This window comes from Prionailurus bengalensis, chromosome C1, assembly GCF_016509475.1.
Source record: "Prionailurus bengalensis isolate Pbe53 chromosome C1, Fcat_Pben_1.1_paternal_pri, whole genome shotgun sequence".
Taxonomy (NCBI): domain Eukaryota; kingdom Metazoa; phylum Chordata; class Mammalia; order Carnivora; family Felidae; genus Prionailurus; species Prionailurus bengalensis.
The window spans coordinates 102345749-102364631 of NC_057345.1; the positions used below are offsets into that span (position 1 = coordinate 102345749).

General features: G+C 40.2%; 1 protein-coding gene across 2 annotated transcripts in view; it reads right to left on the reverse strand.

The window, feature by feature from the left end:
- The window catches only part of WARS2 (tryptophanyl tRNA synthetase 2, mitochondrial), a 96094-nt gene that overhangs the window by 33779 nt on the left and 43432 nt on the right, over positions 1–18883 (reverse strand). The window contains exon 2 of one of the 2 annotated variants that reach the window (XM_043575968.1): positions 11408–11665. In XM_043575968.1, the coding sequence (XP_043431903.1) occupies positions 11408–11665 (258 nt within the window). The remainder of the gene's footprint in view (positions 1–11407; positions 11666–18883) is intronic. The other variant, XM_043575969.1, reaches the window with a different exon arrangement.

Consider the following 18883-nt stretch of genomic DNA (forward strand, 5'->3'; position numbering starts at 1 on the left):
CCTTTGCAACAAATCCCTCACCCCTGCTCCTGGAAACCACTGACCTGTTTTCTGTTATTATGGATTAGTTCTGCCTATCCTAGAAAAGCCTGTAAATGGAATTATATAATATGAACTCTTCTGTGCTTGGCTTCTAGCAACATAATATTTCTGAGACTCCTCCACAGTGTGATATACTCCTTTTCATGGTTGAATAGTATTCCATTAACTGAATATTCTACAATTGTTTATCTATTTACTCGTTGATGGGTGTTTAGGATTTGGGGGGGCTATTATAACTAAAATACTATGAACATTTGTGTACAAGTCATTTTGTAGGCAATGTTTTCATTTCTCTTGGGAAAATACCCAGGACTGGAATTACTGGGTCATTGGGTAAACATGTTTAATTTTGTAAGAAACTGCCATTTTATATTTTTGCTAGCAATGTATGAGAGTTCAGTCTGCTTCATAACCTTACTGAAATTTAGTATTGCCAGTATTTTTAATTTTAGTCAACCAAGTGGGTGAAATGGTATATCCCTGTGGTTTTATTTTACATTTCTCTGACAACCATGATGTTGAGCTTTTCACGTGCTTACTTCTTCATTTGTGAAATGTCTGTTCAATATGTAGTGTCCAATTACAAAATTAGGCTGTCTTACTGAGTTAAGAGTCCTGTATATATTTGGCACAGAGTTTGTCAAATGCATGTATTAAAAATATTTTCTCCTACTTTATGGCTCACCTTTTCATTTTCTTAATGGTGTCTTTCAAAAAATAGAAGTTTTGGGGTGCTTGGGTGGCTCAGTCGGTTGAGCATCTGACTCTTGATTTCGGCTCAGGTCATGATCCCAGGGTCAGGGGATTCAGCCCTGCATCAAGCCCATCAGGCTCCGTGCTGAGCATGGAGCCTGCTTGGGATTCTCTCTCTCCCTCTGGCCCTCTCCCCTGCTCACACACTCTCTAAAATAAAAATTAAAAAAAAAAAAATAGAAGCTTTATCTTTTCAGGAACTCAAACAAGTATCAACATTTTCTTTTAAGTTAAATGCTTTTCTTGTACTTTCTAAGAAGGCTTTGCCTACCCTCAAGGTCTGGAAGATTCCCCCCATGATTTCCTCTGGAAGTTTTATAGTTTTCACATTTACATTTAGGTCTATGGTAGTTTTAGGTTGATGTGTTGTGAATGGTGTAAGATAAGAGCCAAGGTTCATTCCCCTCTCCCCATATGGATATCCAGTTGGACACCTAAAACCATTTGCTGAAAAGACTATCTTTCTCCCACTGAAATGGTTTGACACTTTTGTTGAAAACATTTGGCTTCTGGATGTGGGTATACTTCTGGATTCCCTATTCCTTTGCATTGATCTATTAGTCTATTCTTATCTCAAGACCACACTCACTTGATTATTGTAGCTTTAGCGTAAGTCTTAAGGAAAGGTGGTATCAGTCCTCCAACTGTGTTTTCTCTTTCAAAACTGTTTTGGGTATTCTAAGTACTCTGTATTGCCATATACATTTCAAATTCAATTTGTCAGTGTCTACAACATCTCAATTAGGATTGCAATGAATCTATGGATCAAATTAGAGAGAACTGACATGTTAACAATATTGAATTTCCTATCCAAGCACAAGCCTTCCACTTACGGTAATGGCTAAGTAGCTCTGTATTAATCTGCTTGGCTGTCATAACAAGATACCCCACACTGGGTAGCTTAAACAACAGAAATTTATTGTCTCACATTTTTGGAGGCTGGAAGTCCAAACCCAGGGTGCCAGCAGGGTCAGGTTCTGGTGAGAGCTCTCTTCCTGGTGTGCAGACAGCTGCTTTCCACTGCGTGCTCACATGGTAGACAGGGAGTATTTTCTCTTTTCCTTTTCTATTGGTAGGAATATAAACTGGAATGCCAATTTGGAGAGCAATCTGGCTATATCCAGTAAAGCTGATGATGTATGTCACACATTGTCATGATCCCACTTTAGGTACGCATACCTAGAAAACTCTTTCAGGCGTACACATAAGGCATATACAAGCATGCTATAGTATTGTTTATAATAACAAAAAACTGGAGAAAAAAATATAAATAATTCTTTACTGGGGAAATGGATAAATTGTGATAGAGCCAGACAGTGGAATATCGAGAGCAGTCAAAATGAACAAATCTCAGCCCAGTAATGCTGCACACAAAACTGGAGATGCAGGAAGCTATGTGCGTACCACCACCTATGTAAAGTTTTAAAACATGAAAAATTAATAGTATGGACTGTTACGGCTAAAGCCTATGCAATAAAAATATAAACACATACATTGGAATGATGAATATCAAATTCAATACAGTGGTTACCTCTGGGGAGGCAGCAAGTGGAATGGGATTAGAGGGAGCTAAATAGAAAGTTTTTACTATACTCCTAATATCTTATTTCTTAAAAAACAAAAAGCATTAATAAGTAAGTATGCCCAAAGGTTAGCATTGCAAAAAGCAACCATTCATCTTCCTGCTTTTTTGAATATCTGAACTCTTTTTTTTTTTTTTAATGCTTGTTTATTTTTGAGAGAGAGAACTTGAGCAGGGGAGGGGCAGAGGGAGAGGGGAGACAGAGGATTTGAAGCAGGCTCTGTGCTGAGAGCAGAGAGTCCAATGTGGGGCTCGAATTCACGAACCGTGAGACCACGATCTGAGCTGAAGTCGGACGCTTACCTGACTGAGCCACGCAGGCACCCTGAACTATTTAAGAAGCTCCCCCAAAACCTTCAACAAGAAACTTTTCAGAAAATATTTGATTACTGAGTATCAAGATAGGTACTATCATTCATTTGAGCTGCACCTTCCAATTCCACTCCACCCTTAAATCTTCACGGTATCAAGAAGCCTCGGTGGGAGCAGTATTGTGTGTAGTGGGGTAGGGCAAGAAAGAAAGTTAACACTTACCAGGTATCATACGTCCTATTATTTAAATATCCCTCTTCTAGACATTAAAACGGGGGTTCAGAGAACTTGCCCAGCATGTGACAACAAAAAGAGGTCACAGTGCGATTCAGGCGAACTATAGCTGGCTGTAAAACCTGTACTTTTTCCACTATTGCTATGATAGTAAAATAGAACTCTTCCTGAAAGTATAATTATGATACGACTTAATCCTGTGGTCCAGGATGGAGGCAGCAAAACTACCGTAGCTTGCTCATGATGTCACAGGGAGTATCAATCCAGGCGAGCAAGTGGTACCAGTGGAAACTTCTTAGAGAAAGAAATACTTGGGGAGTTTGGTTGTGTAATCTTCCTAACTTCTCTCAATTATTTATACCATGAGCCATTCAGATCCTTTGTCTCTCCCTAGAAACTTTGGAGGTAATGGCAATTTTATAAATTGATTTCTCAAGTCCATTAATCTTTACGGATGTTTGTTTGCTTTCTTTCTTTTTTAAAAAACTTATATATTTTTTAAGTGATCTCCACACCCAACGTGGGGCTCGAACTCACAACCCCGAGATCGAGGGTCGCGTGCTTTACCGACTGAGCCAGCCAGGGGCCCCTACTTTCTTTCTGAGTTGTATGTTGCACCTGTTGTTGGTAGCCTAACAACTTTGAGAGTTCAACAACTATAAATATGTATTGTCAAATAGGCTTCCAAAATTCTTGAGTAAGTGAAAACATGAGACTGTCTGTTCAAGTTTAAGTGTTGGGGGTCTCACACCTCTGAGATGAGGGACAGTGGGTCAGGTACACCTTATGTTTGTGTACATGAGCCAGGATACATGTGAGAGCTTGGTTACTATTTACTATCCTTTATTATTATTATTATTATTATTATTATTATTGATTTTAGTTTCCTGGAAAACAAAACATAACTCTAATTAGAGACTGAAGCCACATTCCAAAGCTGTAGATTCCACTCTTCTCCCTCAACTCTTCCCTGGACAGTGCTGGAGCTCTCTGTAACATACTGTCTGCTGGCCGAAACTGTCCTTTTCTCCTGGCTCTGGCAGAAAGCCAGCGCCTAAAGCTATGAACTCCAGCTTTTATCTTCCATCCGCAGGGTGATTAGTTCACAAGGAAAGTAACAACTAAAGATGTGGAGAGGTGCACCTCAGAGACAGCTGTGGGAATCGGACTGGATGTGCACTCAGGCCTGCTGGAAATAAAAGACCATTGATTTTGGCATTGGGATGGAAACTTCTGCCAAACACACACACAAGTGGGCTTGCTTGCTCTCTCTCCTTCTCAGTCTCTCTCTCTCTCTCTCTCTCTCTCTCTCTCACACACACACACACACACACACACACACACACACACACCTTTCAGAAGACAGGCTCTGTAAAATTCCCCACATATGGCAAACATATTTTAGGGGAAGCACCATGACTAGAGGCCACTGGGAGAGAAAGAAAAAGAAAATAATGAGAAAAATCTTCAATAAGTCTAAATTGTTTCAGTCAGACTGCTGAGAAAGAATGCAGAGGATTGGAAATGAAAATTATTGGTAAAATAAGCATTATAGCACAGCTAAATTCCTTCCCTACTTCAAATGATTGCTAGAACTTACTCCCATGTACAACAATAGCACCTGGGGAACGAGTCTTGGATTTAGCTTCAAGTACTTTGCTTAACACAATGGATAACACATGAAAAGAGGGCGCTATATAATTAAAAATGTTTCTCTAGTTCGCAATTTCAAAAATTCTTTTTTTAAAAAGTTTATTTAGTATAGGAGAGAGAGAGAGAGCACATGCATGAGTGGGGGAGGCGCAGAGAAAGAGAGGGAGAGAGAGAGAATCCCAAGCAGGCTATGTGCTGTCAGTACAGAGGCTGATGTGGGTGGGGCTCGATCTCACGAGCTGTGAGATCATGACCTGAGCCGGAACCAAGAATCAGTCACTCAACCGACTGAGCCACTCAGGCGCCCCCAAAATTCTTAATTTTATTTGTAAATAACAGTGTATGGGAAGGGTAATGAAGGTATATCTAATTTTAGCTGGCATTGGCTTGAAGTACAATTGTTCTCTAAATCCCTACCCTCTTGGTTACATGTTTCATGATCAATTAAATGCTTGAATGCATTATAAAACTCCCAAAGAAAGGACCTAACAAAAACCCTTGTTAAATAGACAACTGACCTCTAAGTGATCTGCTTTGAAAGTTAAGAACTGATTTATCAAATTTTCTCAAAATAAAACCAGAACCTCCCCAACTCTTGCTTTAAAGAGTTATTAGTAAAAGCTAATCAGATCATCTGAACACAAACAACCTGATGAATGAACAGTGGTAGAGTGGAAACAACACTGGACGGATGTTCTTAGGGGCCTTGTTCTTTTTTTTTTTTTTAATTACGTTTTTAATTTTAGTTCTAGTATAGTTAACATATAGTGTAATATTAGTTTCACGTGTACAATATGGTGATTTATCACTTAACATACATCACCCGGTGCTCATCACAAGGGTACTTACTCCTTACTGCACACCACCTACTACACCCATCCCTCCATCCCCTCCCATCTGGTAACCACTAGCTTCTCTATAGTTAAGAGTCTGTTTCTTGGTTTGTCTCTCTCTCTCTTTTTTTTTTTTTTTTTGACTTTGCCCCTTTGTTTTGTTTCTTAAATTCCACATGAGTGAAATCATACAGTATGTCTTTCAGTGACTTACTTCGATTAGCATTATATGCTTGAGGTCTATCCATGTAGTTGCAAGTGGCAAGATTTCATTCCTTTTTATGGCTGAATAATATCCCCTTATGTATATAAATTATATAGATTATTTTATAATAAATATAATGTATATAAATATGTAAAAATATTTTATAATATATAAATACAAAATATGTAGGTATATTTTATAAATACATATCAGGGGCCTCATTCTTTTTTTTTTTTTAATATATTTTTTAACGTTTTATTTATTTTTGAGACAGGGAGAGACAGAGCATGAACAGGGGAGGGTCAGAGAGAGGGAGACACAGAATCTGAAACAGGCTCCAGGCTCTGAGCTGTCAGCACAGAGCCCGACGCGGGGCTCGAACTCACGGGCCTCGAGATCATGACCTGAGCGGAAGTCGGACGCTTAACCGGCTGAGCCACCCAGGCGCCCCGCAGGGGCCTCATTCTTGAAGGGCTTTCTAGAAATTGAGTTTAGATTAAAAAAAATTTTTTTTAATGTTTATTTTTGAGAGACAGACACTTGTGAGTGGGGGAGGGGCAGACAGAGAGGGAGACGCAGGATCTGAAGCAGCCTCCAGGCTCCAGGCTATCGGCACAGAGCCAGATGCAGGGCTTGAACCCACAAACCGTGAGATCATGACCTGAGCCAAAGTCGGATGCTTAACCAACTGAGCCACCCAGGTGCCTCTTGAGTTTAGATTTTTAACCTGAGGATAGGAGAGAGGTGCTGAGGTATCTGAAGTAGAAAGATGACCGTGGCTGCAATGTGGGGGAAGGATGGCTGATATGAGGGCCTGAGGCAGGAGTGGAAGGGTGATATAACTGCCCAAGCAAGAAACAGTGAGGACCTTGAGGTCAGCCCTGGCTCTCCGCTGTCCCCCAGACGCCAGCTACTGAGGCAAAGGCATGGTGGGGGGGCAGAATAAGGTTCTCTCCCATGAGAATACCTCCCAAAAGTGGTGCCTTAGGAGGAAAAAAGGAGTCCTGGATTTGCCACCTGTATGACAGGTCAAATTAAGAAGCTACATTTGTTACTAGGTATCAGGCACCTCTCAGAGATGATTCTGAGGACATTTTATAATTTACTGAACATTTTCATACCTTAATGTGAAACCTGTGAAAGAACAGTAATCCCTGACTCATGTGCTCTTTTGAGGATTAAAAGAGATATCATACACATGAAAAGGCTTTTCCAATCTTATATATTTAAAAATATTAGTTTTCGGGGCGCCTGGGTGGCTCAGTTCGGTTAAGCGTCCGACTTCAGCTCAGGTCACGATCTCGCGGTCCGTGAGTTCGAGCCCCGCATCAGGCTCTGGGCTGATGGCTCAGAGCCTGGAGCCTGCTTCTGATTCTGTGTCTCCCTCTCTCTGCCCCTCCCCCGTTCATGCTCTGGTCTCTCTCTATCCCAAAAATAAAATAAAAAAAACGTTAAAAAAATTAAAAAAAAATTAGTTTTCTAATAAACATGACTTCCAATTTTTTTCCTAAATGCTATGAGCATTTTCTTTTCAGTCTCCATCTATTGGAGACTCCACAGATTGATAAAGACAGTTGTTAATTATTGATTTTTGTATGGTAAGACATAAAACATGAACACCATGAGGATTCTTTCACCTAATAGAACACTGCAAATATGGGGCCACGTGTCTAGAATAATAACTGTTTCAGGGAGACTAGCTTGTTCGATTATACTTCTATTTGAGAATGGTTCTAAGAAGCAAATCCAATACATGCCTTCATACTTTCAAGATAAAGCATGAGGAAGAACTTCCCATCATCCTCCATGAACAACTAGAAGCTTTATGGCCATTCTGAGGGAACTGACATCCAGGCATTCTACAGGCACCAGACAAGCATAGGTCTATTGCAACCATTAAAAACGGCGATGAGCAACTTTGCGAATCATGGTGGATAGCCACTAAACATGAGCTAATACACATTAGAGCAAAGAAAAAGCAACAACAAAAAATAAGGCTTATTTTTGTGCTCAAAAGAGCTAATTATATAGCAAATAAAGGAAAGGCTCATCAACATATCAAAGTCATGAAAAAAAGTGGGAGTCTAAAAAAAACCTAAGGTTTTAATTCTTTTTAAGTGGAGGATTAACTCTATGAGAAATAAAATAAAATTTGAACAACAAATCAAAAGATACAAAAAAAATGTAAAGTGTGGACCATTATTCAAACAAGCCAAATATAAAAGACATTTTGGGAGACTCAGTGTAATTTGAATACGGACTGCGTAGTAGATGATCATATGGAATTATCATTAGCTTTGTTGGGTGTGATGACAGTATTGTGGCTATGGAAGAAAATATTCTCAGTTTACAGACAGGCACACTGAAATATTCAGGGGCTGCGATGCCATGATATGTGTTATCTGCTTTAAAATACTTCAACAACCACAAAAAACCACCTTGATGAGACAAATCACAAAAGGCTAGCAAGTGATGGGGGTACAGTACACTATACCCCCTACTCTTCTATACATATTGAATTTTTCTTTCTTAAATATTTAAACAAGGAAAGAAAACCTGATAAAACATCCAGTCCATCCACTCAGTTGTACTAAGGTGGGTTGTCTGAGTTAAAGAAGGAATGGCCCAGACCAAACATGTCTTGAGGTTAGAAAGACACCTGAGGAAGTCTTCTCATATTGTCTTTGTGGGACGAACTGTGGACTATGGGCTGATGAGTACTTCCCTCACATTTTACTGGCAGGCTACCCAAATTCCCCGAAGGGAGCTGCAGTCAGGGATGGGAGAAGGGGAGCTTCGAGGCACTGTGAGGCTGTATCGAGGCCACTGAGGAAACAGCCAACACCATGACCTGCAGTCTCTGACATAGACCCACCACCACTATTGGAACCAATGAGTGTATCACATGCCGTACAAGAATCACAAGGAAGGTGACTTTCATTATCCCTCACTTATGGGGGAGTTCTCACAAAGTCTCCCATACTGTGGGCTGCTCTTTCTATTGCTACTTTGAACAACAAAGTATCATGTTGAAGAAGAGACCTTAATTATCACAAATTTTAGATGCTTACAGATATCACTGCCAAACATCCTTTAAAAAGAAGGGAAAAAAATTATAATGTGATCATTCCTGGGGGTATGAGCTCAAAGTGCAAGCATTGGATGTGGTTGTAAATGAGCTTTTAATTTTAAACATCACTTAACAAGGCAGTCTGGCAAGTGGTTACTTTGTGGAGACATAGACATTTTCGCCTTCCGGAAGTATGGAAGTAGGTACTGGGAATACCATTTTTAGAAACAGTGTCACATAAGGATCAAAAGGGAGCTTTTATCAAAAATAGCTTAGATGAAAAAAAAAAAAAGCTTAGATGAACTTAAGGTGTATCAAGTAACTTAAAAAGTGGCTCTAATGATGGTCAGCAGTATAATGTTGGAGACAGATGTGAAGAGTTTGAATAAACATTGTTTCGTGATATAGGACAGGCACGTTGCTTTCAGAGAGACAGACTGTTCCCGAGATGGGACCCCCAGCGTGAAGAAGGTTAAGACCTATGGGGTAAGGATCTGTAGGGTAAAGAGATTGCATAATAAAGGTCTCTGAGTATTTGAAAAGCAGCCATGAGGAAGACAGAGTTGATTTATTCTGCATTTTTAGAGAGCGTAAGTCAAATGAGTGGATGGGAATTATAGGGAGGCAGGTATATGCTCAACATAAGCAAGTACATTTATATTCTTATAACAATTAGATCGGTCCAAGATTGAATTTGAAAAGTTATGTGTAACTAAAGGCCAACTGTGAGGAATGAAATTGAGACAAGTTGCCTTTACGGATATTTTAATGATTAGATGCTATTATTTTATCACATTATCTCCAAGCTGGAAACACATTTTAAGCTGATAAATATATTTATTTTTTGAAGATATTCATTTATTACATATTATTTATTCATTTTTATTTATTTTTAATTTTTTAAGTGTTTTTATTTATTTTTGAGACAGAGAGAGACACAGCATGAGCAGCGGAGGGTCAGAGAGAGAGGGAGGCACAGAATCTGGAGCAGGCTCCAGTCTCTGAGCTGTCAGCACAGAGCCCGACGTGGGGCTCGAACTCACAGACCGCGAGATCATGACATAAGCCGAAGTCGGACACTTAACCAACTGAGCCACCCAGGCGCCCCTATTACATATTTTTTAAATGGTCACTGTGAATTTTTATACTAACTTTTGCGGGTAATAAAACGTACATAAAAATGATGATTGTCAGGGGCTCCTGAGTGGCTCAGTTGGTTCAGCGTCCAACTCTTGATTTGGGCTCAGGTCATGATCTCACAGTCATGAGATAGAACCCAGCACTGCTCTCCATGTTGAGCATGGAGTCTGCTTAAGATTCCCTCTCCCTCTCCCTCTGCCCTTCCCCTGCTGATATATCTCTCTCACTCTGTTTCTCTCTCTTTAAAAAAAAAATGATGATTGTCTGAAGTTTATGATCAAGGAAGGAGATATCCACATGTATAACACATCATACACACATATATATACCATACATGTATACATGTTAACATGTGCCAAAACATGTCTAACACACTGTTCTTGGGCTGGGGCTTTGTCATAACGTTAAAGTGGATATGTAATGAGGGCATGATCCAGTTAAATTTTTCATCTTCTTTGGTAGGGAGTCTCTTAAGTGCCCTGTCTCTGGTCCAGGCTATCTGCCTGTCCAAGAGTAAACTGATTCATCCATAGTGACGACATGAGTCAAATATTTTGGCTTTGTTTGAAGCCTTTCTTGGCTTGGACTCAAGAGAATGGACATGGTCTTCCAATTTCCCAGCCAGTTCTCTCAAATCTTCTCAAAAGCTATTATACAAAGAATGAACAATGGGAATTATCCAATAGGCCTTCCAAATGCAATACCCAGTAAAGCAAAATGGAATTATGCAAAACCACTGGTTGCTAAATTCTATCCTTGATCACCAGGAGATTAGTCAACAGTATGAATTCATCAGTTTGAATTCAACCCAGGATAGAAAAACAATTCCAGAGTTACAAGTACTAATGAGATGCAACATTTTGTTATACGAAGCAAGTAAAGTATAATGGAGGAAAAGGTGAAAAACACTATTGCCTCATGATGACATTTAAAGATATGAATGCAGGGTAAACATTAAAATTAAATCATTGCGGGGCATCTGGGTGGCTCAGTTGGTTGAACCTCTGACTCTTGATTTGGGCTCAGGGTATGATCCCAGGATCATGGGATTGAGCCCCGTGTCAGGCTATGCCCTTAGAGCAGAGCCTGCTTAAGATTCTCTCTCTCTCTCTCTCTCTCTCTCTCTCTCTCTCTCTGTCAATCCCTCCCTCCCTCTCTCTCTCTCTGCCCCTCTCCCCTGCTCACGCTCTCTCTCTCTCAAATCAAAAATAAAAATAGGGGTGCCTGGGTGGCTCTTTTGTTGGGCATCCGACTTCGGCTCAGTTCATGATCTCACGGCTCGTGAGTTCGAGCCCTGCGTCGGACTCTGTGCTGACAGCACAGAGCCTGGAGCCTGCTTCGGATTCTGTGTCTCCCTCTCTCTCTGCCCCATCACCACTTGTGCTCTGTCTCTCCATCTCCAAAATAAATCAACATTAAAAAATAAAATAAAATAAAAATAAATACAATGAAATCTTTGCATCTAATGAAGTCACTTCAACAATTTAAAAAGAATCATTAATAGGAGCTATATAAACCATTCACATTTTTCCTCAAATAATTTGAAAGTACAGGTTTTCTTGGTTCTCATCTGAGAAGCTGACCTGAGATTGCTGGAAAAGGATGCTTTTCTCTGGGTTTATGCCACAGGCGAGAAGAACAGCGGTCATGTCCAAGATGCTCTGCCGAAGGACAGCCGGGTCTTGGGGGACAGTGATGGAATGTAGGTCAACAATGCTGTACAGCACTGAGCCACCCTCCTCCTGCAATCCCACCCAGGTCTCAATGGCTCCCAGGTAATTGCCGAGGTGGGGGATTCCTGTAGGCTGAATGCCAGAGAACACTCGCTTTACGGCTTCTTTCTGGAACAGAGGAAGAGAGACATTTGCTTTCGAGGCAGAATCCATGGATCCTATGCCCGTGTTACCATAGCTATGACTCGTTCTATTTTTTACAACTGCAATCTGACAGTCGTCATCCTTATGCATTTATTTTGTGTCTGTGCAAAGCACTATGTTAGGTGTTACTAAGGACAGAAAATGATATTTAAAATGTGGGTAGGGTTTTTTTTTTTTTTTTTTTTTTTGCACTCAAGAGCATACAAAGGCACATAAGAAAAGGTCTGGATCCCCAGGAGATGCAAGCTAATTGGAGATAGAGGATATGTTTACGAAGAGATGTAATGGTACAACGTGGCAATATGATCGTAATCTGTTTGCAACCATAAATAGTGGGGTATGGGCAGGAGTTCCCAAGAGGAAAAGATGACTGTGGGTCTGGGGGTCAGTGAGAAAGACTTCAGACACAGAACCAAGTTTCACTGGAGATTAAAGGGCTTTTAATGCCATTTCAAAGGTTTTTCATGTGATTTCATTCATTTTGTCGTTCAGGCAAGGAAGGCATACCATCAGAGCTAAGAGCTAGTGCTATTTAATTAATTCGGTTTTCTTTAAAAATAACTGCTGATATTACAACTCAGTGTGCAGGATCTTGGGCCAGAAATGAGAAAACCTACACACTATTTCTAATGTTGCTTCTTGATAAAGTTATGTAACATTTTTGTGCTTCCATTTCCTTTTATTTATTTATTTTATTTATTTTTTTTCAACGTTTATTTATTTTTGGGACAGAGAGAGACAGAGCAGGAACGGGGGAGGGGCAGAGAGAGAGGCAGACACAGAATCGGAAACAGGCTCCAGGCTCTGAGCCATCAGCCCAGAGCCTGATGCGGGGCTCGAACTCACGGACCGCGAGATCGTGACCTGGCTGAAGTCGGACGCTTAACCGACTGCGCCACCCAGGCGCCCCTGTCCTTCTTAATATATGAAAATTAACTCTAAATTATGCTTTTATTTAGCTCATATGAATAATCTCTAAAAATATCAATATTTTAATTACTAATAACTTCCAGATTTTTTATTATTTACATGCTCAGACTATCCTACCAATAAATATAAGATATATTTCTTTTTTATTTTTAAAAAAAATGTTTTTTTCAACGTTTATTTTTTAAATTTATTTTTGGGACAGAAAGAGACAGAGCATGAACGGGGGAGGGGCAGAGAGAGAGGGAGACACAGAATCGGAAACAGGCCCCAGGCTCTGAGCCATCAGCCCAGAGCCTGACGCGGGGCTCGAACTCACGGACCGTGAGATCGTGACCCGGCTGAAGTGGGACGCTTAACCGACTGCGCCACCCAGGCGCCCCCATTTCCTTTTATTTTTGATAAAATCATACTTTTATTTCTTCAAAAGTAGTTTTTAATTCTATATATTATTTGAAATTATAAAAACATTTTTGTTAAGGGCATGTATTCTCACTGGTTTGCACTTTCTAATATTGAAGTTGCAATAGGAAAATGAGAAAGAAAAAAGTCATAGAGGATGAAAAAAAGGCTATTTTTCTCTGGAATAATTTTGCATTCTGTAGTGAAACACGAAAAATGAATACACGTCAGTAAACGTGCTGTCATTAAAAGGTTCTGAAAAAATAAAATGTGTCATTATCACTTTTAACAACAAAATATTAATAACAGCAGCCATAACTTGCTGGGCAACTATGTTATAGGCATTTATGCTCAGGGCTTTATATACATCAATGCATTTAATTCTTACAATACCCAACATGGCAGGCATTTTATTGCTTCCAATTTACGGAGGAGGTAACTGAGGCTCACAGATCTTTACAGATTGCCCACACAGCTAGTAAGTGAAGTTGGGATATCAAGGCAAGTATCACTTCTTTCTACTAGCTGCTATCCAGGGAGACTTCATCACATTCATTGTATTGATATTGCAACTTTTCTGTAGGCTTGCAAGTTTCCAAAAATTAAGTTACAGAGAAAAAAAAAAACACACCTTTGTGTTCTGTGTGCCAACCTTCTCTAGCGTATATACCTAACTGCTGCGTCATAAGGTAGGCATTATGGCTCTTCAGGTGTACTACAGGGTATTAAAACTACTCCTACCTATGTAACATATTGCAATTTCTATCGTCAATTTCTGTCCCTCTCCATCCTCATTAACACTGCCAGTATTTTTTTTTAATATTTTTATTTTGAGCTAAGGTGATGGCTATGAGGTGGAATCTCATTATGGTTTAATTGCATTTCTTTGGTTGTTAAGGAAATTGAGAACTCTTACGGTTATTGGCTATTTTTATTTCCTCTTCTGCGGAGAGCCCATTGAGGTCATTTTGCCTATTTTTCTCAGAATGGATTGTCTTTTACTGATTTAAGTATTTTTATATATTCTGGACACTAATATTTTATCAATTACATGTATAGCCAAAATGTTCTCTCATTGTGTAGCTATGTGTCTTCCTTATGTTATCTTTTGATGAAGAGATATTCTTCATTTTACCAAATATATGATTTTTGACTACAGATTTTTATGGCATATAAGAAATCTTTCAATACCTTGATGTCATAAAGGTATGAGTGTGTATACATATATAAAGCATATGTATATGCATGTGTGAGTATGCTTTGAAGTTTCATCTTTTACATTTAAGTGTGTATCCATTTGGAGTTTTTTGCATATGGTGTGAGGTAGGCATCCAATTTCTTTTAACCCCCCCCCCCCCCATGGATATATCAGACTGGTCCAGTACCTTTATGGAAAAGACTGTCTTTGACCATTACTCTGGAATGCCACTTCTGTCATAAATTAAGCACCTTTTTATGCTTGTGTCTATATATGGTCTTTCCAGTCTGTCCCATTGGTCTATGTGTCTATCTCTGGTCAGCACTACAGTGCCTTTTTAGTAGGTCTTGGCACACAGTGGAGAGAGTCTTTTTACCTTCTTCTTCAAGAGTTATTTTACTCATCTTTGGCTTTTTATATTTCTCAATACATTTTAGAATCACCTTGTCCAGTTCCAAGAGAAAAAAAACCACACTGTTGGGGCTTGTGATTGAGATTGCATTGAGTCTATAGATTGCTTTGGGGAGAAGTGATGTTTTTATAATATTAGGTCCTCCAATCCATGAAATCATAATGTGTGAGGATCTAAGGTAAAACATGATGATTATACTTGATAATGCTGTATGGTATAACTGGAATTTGTTAAGAGAGTAGAACTTAAATATTCTCAACAAAACAAACAAATAAAAATAAACATCTGAGGTGATGGTATGTTAATTCACCAGGCAGAGGAAGTCCTTTCACAAGGCATGTGCATATCAAATCACTGTGATGTTCACTTTAAATATCTTACACTTTCACTTGTCAATTATACCTCAATACAGCTGAGATATTAAAAAAAAAAGTGATATAAGAAAAAAGTCTATATACCTAACTAGTTTTTAAGAGCTAATCTGCTTTAGATATGTGAGGGCCAAGGCTATTTACACTTTGCCCTTCTCTTCCCTCAAGAATTCTACATCCTACAAATACAGTCTGCTTTCCCTGTATGTCATTATTTTCCCGTCTACTTCTGAGATAACAGCTCTACGATAGAATGCTACATTCTACTGATGTGTCATAGTTCTGTGGTCCAGAATTGCATTTGATCCAAGCACTCAGGAGACCTGAAAGATTTGTGGCTCCAAGGATATGAAAAATATCTTTTAAGTAACTGAGAACAAATATAATCTTACCACTTAAAACCATATGCACACACACATACACACACACACGCAGCCCTCAGATGACTGATATGAGTAATTCCCCATATCATAATTTAGAACCATTTTTGTCGAAACAGTTTGTGGTTGTGAACCGAGGCTGGGGGTGGGGGGGGGGGGTGAGAGAGAGAGAGAGAGAGTGAGTTAACATGGAATAAACACATATCAGTGAGGCTTCTTCAGTACCTTGGGATCTTAACCAGCCCTGGGTTCCTGATATGGGAATAAGCAAAGGAGCTTTCAGTGAGGTAAAAAAAAAAAAAAAAAATGATTAATGGGCTTTAGGGACTGATTGATGAAGAGAGAAAGCAAAGCAGAAAAACAAGCTCTGAACTTAATAAATGGAAGAGGAAAAGAAATACCATCCAGAAATACTTGACTTAGGATAAAGAGGGGCTGTTTATGCTAATATAAAGGGCTATGAAGAGTAGGAATATCAAGCTGAAAAAAAAAAAAGACTATGAATATTTGCACATACATTCCTCCATGGTCAAACTCAGGAATCCTTCCCCCAGGAGAAATGGAGAAACTAATTCTTGAGAAAACTGAAAGAGAAAAGCACTAGAGGACAGACTGTGGGAAAAAAGAACTGTAACCAGCGGGGATGGGTCAGACAAGATCTAATGTATCTTCTCCATTCTCCAGTTTCTGTGATTCTATATGTCTACACGGAGGGAATGATGTTATCAAGAAATAAGAGCAACAAGAAAGGTTTTGTTCAATTTTCAAGGAGCTATTAAAAAAATACAGCCTCTAAATGAGAACTGGATTCCTGGTCTTAAAAATATACAGAGAGCATCCTGCTCTTGCGGGCGAGTTTATGTTCCCATCTGCTCCCCCTGCAAGAGTCAGCAGGCAGCCTGCCGGCATGGCAGGGGAGCTCTGCCGGGTACCATGAGATCACGGGGCTGGAATGTGGAGGCTGGGTGGCTGGAGGATGGGGGTTCTGTGTTCAAAAGCACTAGAGCTGGAAAAGAATGAAAATGAGAGGAGCGTGGGCTCCCCAGCGGACAGGAGGCAAGCCACAAAGAAAACAGCTTCAGGACTAGCCCACAGGCTCTCATGGGGAGTCTGGAGCATCGGGCTGCAATCCCATCGCAGTGTGCAGAGGATAAGCAAGGAGCTTTGTACAAAAGAGGGTTTCATTTTTATCTCAGGTGTTATTGCCTTAACAAATGCCACTTCCAATCAATATCTTCACTGGCTCATTTTGTAGCAGAATCGGTGTTACTGATGGGCAGCTTCAGCCCCGGGATTTGATATCTTCCAGAGGAGAGGCTGGATGTTCAAATCAAAGGAAGAACATACTTACCAATCTGACAGACGTAGCTAACACCACTCCTGTCTTAAGGTACTGAGCGTATCCAAAATTCACGGCCGTCTTCGTGTTAATTACCGTACCCAAAAGCAATTGAAACATCGGAAGCTGCCAATTATTGCAAAAGATAGTTTTTGCAATTAGCTAAAAAGAGCTTCTGCCTTTAATTCCAAGTGAATAAAATCCATGCAAAGGAGGCTGCCTACTAGCTTTGACTTGGGTATGGTGTTGGGAACCAAGGGCTTCTAGTAAGAATTTCAAGATTCTTATAACCAAGACCTGCTTGTAGCCAGCTATAATAGCAATCATTCATTCACCTCATCTGTTTTAGCTATAGTCAACACCAAAACCTTGGGGAACAACCACTGTGTCTAACTGGGTCTGTAAAGGGCATGTTATCACAGAGTATGATAAAAAAAGTCACCAACATTATTAACTAACTGGGTTAAAAGTCTCTTTCTGTAAGTCTATATGTGCTTCTAATTGTGTATAAAGAAAAATACATCTTAAGATTCTCAACTCCTTGGCTCTCTGTCAGTGTTTCTCAATTCTATCCTATACATCACCCTACTATTTCAATCTTAGGCTCCTTGAACATCTCAACATTTTTTTTTTTAAAGATCTGTACTAACAATTAATGATTTAAGAGCTGAAACAGGAGACTCGGCACAGAAAACACAGTATCTCAGCCGTGGCCGGGAAAAGCCAGGTGCTCCTCTGAAGCTTTCTTTGGCCATAGCTCACTGTTCGGCCACAGTCGGTTCTTCCAGAATGTCCGGAGAACCCAGGGTCTGGGGAGGAAATGCTGACTCAGCACCAAGAAAAATGGGTTCATTTCTGCTCAGAAGTGAAGCCAGATGCTCAGACCTGGGAATCAATATAGTAAATATTAATTCAGTGTAAGAGAAAGCACGTCTTACGTCACCCCCAAAGTTCCTTAACTCACCCCCGTGAGTTCCTTAATGGCATAAATGATAAACACTTAATGTGTATTGTTCGGCTATGAAAGAGTCTAAAAGGAATAAACTTGACTTTTAACAAGTCTCCTGCAGACTTACTTAAGCCTCTTCCGAATTTCAAAAGCTGCACATCTCTTTTCCCTGTGTGCTCTGTGCAGTCCCCAGCCTGGGATGGAAGGCTTATGTGCATTCATGTTCCTTCTTGTGATGAGCGTACTTCCTGGTACTCGTGCATACCTTATGTCCTTGATGGAGTTGACATTAGTGGCCACACTTTCTAGGGAGGGACACTGTGGGGGGAAATCACTAGCAGGGAGGTCAGTCCCAGAGCTGAGCTCTGAGTTTGGTCCCTCCCTCGACACTGGGCTGTGACCCGTTTAGAACTTCTTCGCCTCTGGGGTGGCCCGGCCTTCGAGCACCCTCAGCCACCAATACCTGCCTCCACACACAGGCTTCTCAGAAGGACAAAGTGTGTCACAGCCATGTTTACCAAAAGGCCATGGACACACTGGCAGACAGCTGGGACCAGAATCCAGAACCCCAGAGCCCAGCCGCAGACCACAGGACACTCTGCCTCAGGTTGGGACACTGACTGTGTTCTTTTCTTCTGTAGCGATTTCTTTTGTACTTCAACAGCTCTCTGGGCTTATATTCTTCAGGTCTTTCTTCTCTGTTTTGTTTCCTACATGTTAAACAGCAACGCAGCGAATGTCTCCCCATCAGAGACAGATGATAAAATACAAGGTCTGGGACTCCAGCTCCCTAGAAAGACTGCATTGTCACCTCAGGGCAGCTAAGTTATATTTCAATGCAAAGCTTATATGGGGTCATCTGGGTAGCTCAGTCGGTTGAACATCTGAGTCTTGGTTTCAGTTCAGGTCATGATCTCGTGGTTAGCAGGTTCAAGCCCTGCGTCAGGCTCTGTGCTGATGGTATGGATCCTGCTTGGGGTTCTCTCTCTTCCCCTCTCTCTGTCCCTCCCCCATGCTCTCACTCTCTCTCTCAAAATACATAAACTTTAAAAAATAGATTAAAAAATAAAAATAAATGCAAAGGTTATATGTAGGTACAGAATAAACCAGTCTCCTTAATTTTCATAGCAAAGGTGATCAAAACTAAATTAACATACTATATGAAGATGACAAATAATTATAATGTAACATGGTATGTGGTGAG